General features: G+C 47.9%; 1 gene segment (V, D, J or C); it reads left to right on the forward strand.

Moving 5' to 3' along the window:
- The first annotated feature begins 9,282 nt into the window (after positions 1-9,282).
- Positions 9,283-9,749, forward strand: LOC101636937. The segment is given in 2 exon segments: positions 9,283-9,328; positions 9,448-9,749. Coding segments are annotated over 2 exon segments (348 nt in total).
- The last annotated feature ends 49 nt before the right edge of the window (positions 9,750-9,798 follow it).

A 9,798-nucleotide genomic window follows, 5' to 3' on the forward strand; every position in this document is an offset into this window, starting at 1 on the left:
TATCAAACTCTCATGTTTCAGATATACCAAATGGAACTTGCTTATTTCACAGCCTATTGTAATGGCAGCAGAAAAAAAACAAAGGCATAACTAGTTGATTTGACAAAATCCAAAGGCATGTTCAGTAGTGAACAGGGTTCTGGGAAAGCAGATGAATGTTTGGGTTCTAAAAATGGGGGGGCATGTAATAACACATGGTTCAGTTAGTGTCTGTAGGCATTTGAATAGTATTACAGCCCCAAGCTGTTTCCTCCCCAGGGGCTCAGGGTGTGAAATTATTTGGAAGGAGGGTCTTGACAGGTGTAATCAAAGGAAAGCTCGCATGAGATCTTACCACACTGGGAGGTGCCCCAGATTTACTCAGTGTCCAGCCAAGGGACAGCTTTTTTGCTCTTGCCTCCAGGGTCCAGTCTCCAAAGATGTCCTGTTGAACTTGGAGTGAGAGTGGTCTAAGGTCTTTCTTCCCATGTGCCTGCTTGTTAAAGAGATGTCCATTCTCTATTGTATGGATGTGGCTTCTTTGTCATAGATCAGGAAGTGATATATATGTGGATTTATTTCCAAGCTTTTGATGCCGTTCCATAGCTTTGTGTTAGTTTCATTCCAACGCAATGTTGTTTTAACATCTATTGCTAAGTCACAGCGCCTACAGTCAGGAAATGTCCCTTCTTTCCTGAGGATTGCTTTAGTGCTTTTTATTTCTGACTCTGCCTTTCACTTCTTTCATCCCTGTGGAAATAGTAACCTGCACTGAAACTTTTCTCAGAAAGCAGGGCTTCATCAGCGTCTCATGTTTCCAGCCATAGGCCTCAAATGTAAGCAAACCGATACTCACCTAGTAGTCCTTGGTCAAGCAATTACAATTCATGTAACATCACTTGACATGTGACATTTCGATCTGCAGTCATGTATTGCCATGTTTACCTTTCACCTGCAGGCAAAGTTCCAGCATCTTCGGCATAGAATAAAAGCCGCCAGATAAACTTGGATTGTGCCAAATTATATCCTCTTCTCCTACTAGTTACTGTTGCCTTTTGCTTTAGCCACTAACCCCCCAAGACTATTTGCGGAGCCACGCAGATTACTTCCTCATCGCCAGCACCTTGCCCCGCACTGTAGCTCTCTCTGACACACCCCCCTGTCTTCCACGCATCTGTTTATCCATGACCTCCGCCAGGAAGCTGGCAGGTAGTGACACAAAGCCATGATGCCCCTTCTGTGCCCTTCTATATGGTAGTTCCAGTGTTTGCCATAGTGCCTGGCACATGGGTGCTGAACAAGTGAGACGCGAGATCGAAAGCTCTGATACTGAGCCACAGTGACTACGGTCTCAGTGTGCAGTGAGCACGTCATATCTAGCTGTTGTCTTTGATTTTGGAATGTTGTGACACATAGTGTTTCATTTGAACGCTGCTAAAGTCCTCTACTTTTTTTTTTTCTTTTTTGCCAAGTTATCTTAGTCATCAACAATGTATTTTGGATAATGAATATAATCTTTGTTTTTCTTTCCAGCTACTACCACGATGAATCTGGACTGCATTGAGCTTCTATAGGAATTTACAGATGTGCCCAAAGGAATCAAGATGCACTTTTGAAGCATCCCAAGAATATTTAGACATTTTGAATTAAAAGTACACAGTGTAAATGATAAATAGTAGAACTTGACTTACTAGGCTATTTACTCATAACATTTTAATTGTTCTCTAAACTTGTATAATTTGTTATTAAAGGAAAATATCTTTGCATCATTTGATTTAAGCTTAGCCAGTGCTTTAAATCTCTTGGCACCTAGCTATTTCTAGTGCAAGGAGTATCTGTTCTGATGGTATTTATACATTAGAAAGATGTTATGATATATTGAACCAACAGATTTTATTTTGTTAATGTAAGAAATAGACTGTGATTACTACTATTCTCATATTTTTGCTTATTCCTATATTTTATTAAATTATTTGTAGAGGTACCACTGGTGTAGGTTTCTGTTTGTGTGGAGAGCTGTGGAGTCGAGGTTACTGAAGGACTAGAAAGAAGCATTGTGGGCTTTTAAAGAACAAGGGTCTCTTGCACCCGAAAGGGAGTATGTTTTTGCTGGCAGTACTAAATGCTCAGATGGTGTACAAACAAGGGGGTGTGTGTGAAAAAGTACGGAGGCGGGGACTGTGGGGTATATAAGGAGAGAATCTGAACAATAAAGGAGCTTCTTTTTGCCTGGAATCCTGTGTGTGTGTGTGTGTGTGTGTGTGTGTGTGCCTGGTTCATCATCTCCAGCCTGCACCTCCAGACCGCGTTGCCTGGCTGGCCCAGGGTTAAGAAGTGGCGCCCAACGTGGGCCTTGAGTACTGCGGAGGCTGCTGAGGGACCGACCCGGAGGTACAGCCGTCTCCCTAATCAGGTAGGATAAAATTTGTGGGGTCGGCATCAAAGGATGGGTCCCGAAACTTCTAAGCACCGTTTAACGGTCACTATCCGGCATGTGCAAGCAGCTCATGGTACCGCTGTCAAACAGCCTTCGGCATGGTCTTTTGTGGACACTGGCTAGGGTGTGTCCCTGGTTTATAGAAAAGGGCGACCTCTCCACGGGGGCATGGAACAAAGTTAGCGGTGATTTAACATTGCATCTTCAAATATACGGTCCTGATGACCTGCCCGTTGCCACGTTTTCTATGTGGCGCCCAAACAGGGACATGCTCGCTGGAGAGGGTCAATTTGCAGGTAACAATAACCAGACGCAGTATGATCCTGCTGTTTTTGCCCAGGTACAGGTGGCCACTAGGACCACCTGGAAAAATATAGGCCACCGTGGTGGAACTGACATCCCTTTGTCTAAAGTTGTTCAAGGCCCTAGTGAGCCTTACTCAGCCTTCGTTGATCATTTACTACTTATTTGCTGGCCGTGTTCTGAGAAGTACATAGCAGGGATCGTAGCACTGATATTGAGCATGGGGTGACTTTTTGTCTCTAGGCTGAGCTGGAAAACCTTGAAAATACTTGTTTTCCTGTGGCACATTCAGGTTGAATACAAGAACTATTTTTGTGACTAGTTTTTGATGACCTAAAATTGTAATTTTTGTACCAGTGAACCAGGAAGTTAAGTGCTTTTATATTCATTTACTTGCATTTAAAATATATGAAAGTGTAAGAAACTTAGGTGAGCTTAAAACTAGTCAAGCAGTATTAGCACTAAAGGCCTGTATTAATAAACAACTATGCTAAAACTTTTCAAGTAGTACAGTATATAGTGATATAGTTTGTTAATACAGTCTTAGCACTCTGTACAGATGTCTTAATTACATTTCTACATTTTTAATACATCAGCTTCTGCATTAAGTTTGTGACAGATCCGTGCTGTTCTTAGTCTATGTAACACACTAGACTCCACTGTTTTATTCTTGTACATAAAAAAGTGCCATCTGGAGATGTATGCTATGTCTTTGCGATGTTGGGTTTATAAACATGGGTTTTAAAATTTTCATCCTTTTGCCAAAGTGGTAGAGTATGTAATTGGTAAATCATACATTTGGTGGTGACTAGTGATGTTCTTTACAACCTTCACCACGTTTAACGCTACTTATGAATTTAATGCTACAGGTGGTTTCGAACAAACGGCCTTGGTGCGTGCAAACACCACCTGCTCCTTTTTGAGACTGGAGGCATGCCTTAAGTCCCCGTACCTTTTCATCCTGTTTAATGAAAGTGACACCAACGTTGTCAACTGTTCCTGACTAAGATGCTTATTTGCTTCATGCTGGTTCCATGAGACCTTTGCCCTCGTCATGCGGTTGCCAGGAATTGTCCCTGTGCCACTAAGCGCACCTTCGGAGTTTCCCTCCTTCGTCAAGAGAGATTTTGGAATCACTGCTGGCATCGTAGCTGCCATCACTGTCGCCGCCACCGCTGCTACCGCAGCCACCCTGGTGCTCACACAGACTGTGGCTGCTGCCGCTACCACAGACACCCTGTCCTCCCAGGTTGCCACTGCGCTAGAGACTCAGAATCATGTAAATGAACATATATGCTCTGGTGTGCTGTTGCTCAATCAACAGATTAGTCTTATGCAGGAAGAAATGGATATGTTGTATGATATGACTGTTGTTTCATGTTCTCCCCTATATGACCACATCTGTGTTACACCTGTTAAGGTCCACAATATCTTGCTAAATAGATATCCAGATAAATAGATACGTCAGGGGGAAGTGGGATTCGCAGTTCAGAAATTATAATTGGCAGCTGGCAAGAGAAGTTACAGCAGTTAACAACACCAATGTGCCCACAGTCTCAGTCTCCGACTCAGCCTCCATGGTTTTGAGGGGTGTGCAATGGCTCAAGGGCTGGGCAGGTGCCATCGGCCTGGCCCTCTTGTTGCTTTCAGTCCTCTGTTTTATATTACGCCGCCTTCGGCTTCATTCCCAGGCCCTGGCTCAACAGCGCCTCGTGACGACTCAGGTTGCCCTCGCTCTCCAGTCTCAACATCCCCTCGATCAGGTGTGGATCAACCTGATCCAGAAGGGCCGGTGAGCCAATGACGGGTAAGATGGGTGTCACTGGTGACCAACCTAAGACAGGTCATGGGGGCGTTGCTCCCCTATGGCTGAAGACGGGTAAGGCACCTTATGGCACCCACAACCTAAGACAGGCCCGTGTCCAAAAACAACAAAAAACGGGGGATATGAGGAGAGCTGTGGAGTCGAGGATACTGAAGGACTAGAAAAAACACTGTGCGCTTTTAAAGAACAAGGGTCTCTTGCACCTGAAAGGGAGTATGTTTTTGCTGACAAACAAAGGGGGTGAAAAAGTATGGAGGTGGGGACTGTGGGATATATAAGGAGAGAATCTGAACAATAAAGGAGCTTCTTTTTGCCCGTGAATCCTGTGTGTGAGTGTGTGTGTGTGCCTGGTTCATCATCATCCCAGCCCGCACCTCAAGACCACGTTGCCTGGCTGACCTGGGGTTAAGAGTTTGCGTTCCAGAGGTATAGGGCCTCCCCTTGCAAGTGTTGCTACAGTGCCATGTGCCATGCCCACCACGGCATGCTCTCACCCCTCCCTCCAACCCTGACAGGGAGTCTCAGTTCTGTATCAGAATTCTGGGGCCTACCAAAAATTATGAGGCTCACTGTAATATTGTTAAGATTCAAAATCCAGAAGATCATAAAGACAGCACATAAGTTACACATATTTTAAAATCTTATTCTTGAACCCTCAATAAAATTGGAGGATTTTGGTGGGTTTTGATATGTATCTTCCTGTTTTTCAAGAGCATATTTAGAGAATAACTCGATGAGAATATAATGGAGTTCAGAATTCCATGTTGAGAAGTCCAAATTGGAATTTCTGTCCAGAGAGATGAAATGTGTTTCTTGGAGATACCAAAACAATAATTTTAAAACGAGCTCTTGGCTTCATGCTTAACAAATTCCAGCATCTACTTCTTTACAGTATCTAGTTGTTTTTCATGAATCAATCATAACTGATAGTCAAGGTAAAGAAGTGATACGCTAGAGGTATTTTATAAATACCTCAATGCGCTGACCCAGTGGACATAATTATTCTAGGTGCATCACAACTGAGGAGTGATAGACACATAATCCCTGCTCCCTGGTGCTGTGTAAGTGTCTGGACTGTCCTGAAGGGCAGGCAGGGGTGATCACTTATCCTCTCCTGAGCTAGGCTTGTCCAGACTTCCATAGAATGGGTAGCCCTATCAATAGTTCCTTATCTTACATGCCAAGAAAATGCTAATATGAGAATTATTTTAGGGTTTACAGAGCCCAATGAATAGGTAGCCAGAATTCAACCACTCGCCAGGAACTTGTCTCCACGTCATTGTCTCCAGCAGGTGATGCAGAACCTCCTCTGAAGGACAACCCAGTTGAAACACTGCTTTCTGCATGGCTCCAGCCCTCAAAACCACCGTCCACTCTCCTACCCGTAGAGTGTGCTGTGCACGTGTTCCTTAGGAGAACAGAGTCCCTCCTAAACTTGACTCTCCCGGGGGATGCTTTCCCCTCTTGGTCCAACCTCAAGGGTGCAGTTCTTGGTTTCGCCAGAGTGGGTGCTAGAGGCCCTCTCGGGAACCTCAGGAAGAAACATCCATCCAGGGAGGTCAGCCTTGCCCTATCAGCATTGACCTCACTGTGAGCACTTTCCAGGTGTGCCGTGTCTTTGAACCTCTAGTCCACGATGGGAGCTCAAATGCATACAATCAGGAGACCAGTATCCATCCTGCAAGTTGGGGCTATCAGGAAAAAGGAGAGTGAGGCAGTCTGGTCTTGCAAGATCCACTGTCCTATGACAGTGAGTGCAGACAAATTCCCTGCTCGGGTTGTTGCCATCCCCACAAGTGTGTTAACAGAAGTAAACAGTCAGGGTTTCCATGGGGTCCTTTGTGGAGTGGGGGCCATGAGGAAGGCTGCTTCCTTTCTGGGGGGATTTCACACAAGAAAACTTCCTGGTCCACTTCCTGGTGCCTCCTGAACATCTCATATGCCCCTTCACATCATCTAACCGCATAGCCTCTGCTCTGCAGTGTTCTGCACCAACCCCCCCCCCCAGTCCTTTCTGACAAAATTATGCTGTGGTATGAACCTTATCTAACAAATATGTTGAGGACCCTGTGCCGCCGCCTCGGTCTCTGGCCGACACCAGGTACCCTTTCTTCATCCAGCCACTGCTTCCCTTCTGTGTGTCTGGAGCCACACCTTTCATTGAAGGTGTGACTCTGATTAAGCAATGCCTTTTTTGAGAACTACCTACCCCCCATCAGTTACATAGTCGGAGCGTTTCTCAAGCAACACTTCTCTGGTAGCATTTTCACATTCACCTTTAGTTATTTATTGAGTCATTGCCTATAATTTCCAAATGTCTCCAAACATGGGAGTATATTATTGGTTGCACTGAAGATGGTCACAGCTCTTGTGTTTTTCTTTGCAAATGGCATGCAGATTCCACACTCAGATTCCCACCTGCTCCATTCTCCAATCTGTCCATTTCTAGAATAGGATCGCACACACTAAGCAGAGCTCCTTACATGGGTCAATCCCTATCTCCTACAAGAACAAAGACCAGGGTCCTCCCTCGTGGCACAAAGGGTTAAGTCCAGGCACTATAAAGCTGTCTGCTACTGCTCAGCACGAGTTAGATTCCCCCCACCAGGAAGTGACCCCCAGGGCCCAGCAGACCTTCCCTGTCTCGCCCGCTGCTTCCCTCAGCAGTGGATTTCAGTAGATCTGCCTGTTCTGCTCCCCACTCTGTCTCTGGTGAATCCACTCACTCCCCACACCTCTGTTCTAATGCATATATCAATGAATCTTTGAAAAAGAAAAAAAAAAAAGACCAGTGACACCCAAATGATTCACAGAACAAGAAACCTCAAATGTAGATTAATCCTCCCTCCTACCCCATGATACCATTGATTACCAGCCTTGGAGAGGGTCTCCAAACCTCTTCTGCTTAGGGTAATTTCTTGCACACCCCTTCCTTCTGCCATCACTTTCTAGAACTCCTGGGAGCACTTTTCTGATTGCTTCTGCTTTGATTCATGAATCGTTGAATAAAACCAAGGAGAGCTTTCACATGGACTCTGCTGAATGTTGGTTTGTGACACATGGAATGATCTGGGGCTCCACAGTGGGTGAGCCAGCAGCACAGGGCAGAGCGGGCCCTTTCCTGTCCTCAGCCCACCAGCCCACGCCTGGGGCCTCCTCTCCTCTGGTCCTGGGAAACCCCAGGAACAGATTAAAAGTGTGTTCCAGGCACGTGCTGAGTTCACTTCCCGGGGAGGGTTTGTGCTTGGGAGGGATTCGAGCACAAGAAGCCTAACTCCTGAACATGAATCTGATCTGCTCTTAACACTAGCGGGAGTGCAAGACAGGGCGGAGGTGGGCCAGGGCGGTGGCATTTCCGAAGCAGAGATTTCAAGGAAAAAGGAGGTTGATCACCCATGTAATTAAGAACTGCATGTAGCTTAAGGTTGGTGGACCTCAGTAGAGACAGGGAGATGCAGGGAAGGTGAGTTTAGATGATACAAAGAAGGGTGCAGACAAAGATAAAAGCTAAAACACCCTTCGAGTGCCCCAGGGTGGAGACGCCCTGTGGAGTGACGGGGGTGATTCCTCTCAAGGTGAGAAAGGATTCTCCCGAGGGAGAGTGGAGGAAGGATGGACAGTAACCCAGGGACCTTTTAGACAGGGAGGCCGATAAGCCACAGTGCTCCTCAGGGCTCTATGTGGGTGGGACAGGCCCTCTCCCATCACCCTTCTGCCTCTGCAACACCATTGGGGTTGTCACCTGTGCTAGTGACCATGCTCTGGACTCTGAAAGGCAAAACAATCTCCTTTCAGAGATAGTCCTCTCCCAAGTCAGAGCACATTTTGCTTCCAGAAGCAAAACAGTCCCTCTGTCCCTGGATGGCAGTGAAGAGAAGGGCCCAAAGCGGCCTCTGACGGCCGCTGGAAGCCACTGGACGCCTCCGGGACCATCTTGGACCTCACTGAGAACTCCCTGAGCTTGAAGCCTTAAAGAAACAGGTTTTTCCACCCACCAGAGGTTAGACGTGCGGGAGCTCCTGAGCCCTGTCCAGGGCCACACGCTCCCCCCCACACCCCCAGCCCATGAACGGTCCCCTTTGCCTGGAAAGATGACACGTGGGAATAAGCCCAAGTACATGCTGGACATGGTAGGTGACTGAGGAAACGCACCTGTAAGATGACATGACACTGGCTACACTTAGAATGTGACGACGAAATCAAACGCCCTCGTGTGGTCCTTCCCAGCCTGGGGTCACAGGGGCTCTCCTTCAAGGCGCAGTCAGAGCTGCTTTGGCAGACATGAGGCAGTTTCTACAGAGCTAAGGCATTTATACGACACACCCCAGGGCAATCTTTCTCCTAGGTATTTCCTAATTCAGCGACATGTTTTCAGGCGGAAGTTACATGCAGAGTCTTCACCAAAGTGTGACTGGGCCCAGTGTGGCCTAGTGGGGGGCACCAGGCGCCATGCCATCGGCTACCGCCAGAGGGCGCAGGTCTCCCCTTCCTGAGCACATGTCCCTGTCCCCTGCCTCCCGAAGGGGTGTCCTGTGTGACTCCCCTTCCTACCCAGCTTCCTCAGCAGGCCAAGCTCAGTTGAAGGCGGGCTTGCTCAGCAGGCCAAGCTCAGTTGAAGGCGGGCTTGCTCAGCCTCTGAGGGGATTTGCATGGAGCCCGGGGCTGTGCCTAAGGGCGACTCCTGGGGGAGGTGGCTCACCCTGCCCTGGGCTCAGCAAGGGGAGCGGACCATGCAACCATGGCCTGGGCGCAGCTTGCTCTCCCCGTCCTAGCTCTCTGCACAGGTGGGGCCAGCGGGGTTCTGGGGCGCACGTGGGCTCACCCAGAGGACCCCCTCCCTCCTCCCTGGGACCCTGTCAAGTCTGTCCTCACTGACCCCTGTGCTGCTCCCTCCCCCCCGCAGGGTCCTGGGCCCAGTTTGAGCTGACCCAGCCCTGTTCAGCGTTGCGGTCTGTGGGGCAGATGGTCACCATCTCCTGCACCCACAGCAGTGGCATCATTGAAGGTGCCTATGTGGTCTGGTACCAGAAGCGCCCGGGCACTGTGATTTATGCTCATCACCAGATATCCTCTGGGGTCCCCGATAGGCTCTCTGGCTCCATCAACAGCTCCTCCAGTGCCGCCGCCCTGACCATCTCTGGGCTGCAGCCCAAGGATGAGGCTGACTACTACTGTTTGTCTTACCACAGCAGCTATAGTTCATAGTGCCCCAGACAGGCAGGGAAGTGAGACCAAAACTCCCCAATTCCCCAAC

This window comes from Condylura cristata, unplaced genomic scaffold, assembly GCF_000260355.1.
Source record: "Condylura cristata isolate star-nosed mole 26May11 unplaced genomic scaffold, ConCri1.0 scaffold00029, whole genome shotgun sequence".
Taxonomy (NCBI): Eukaryota; Metazoa; Chordata; class Mammalia; order Eulipotyphla; family Talpidae; genus Condylura; species Condylura cristata.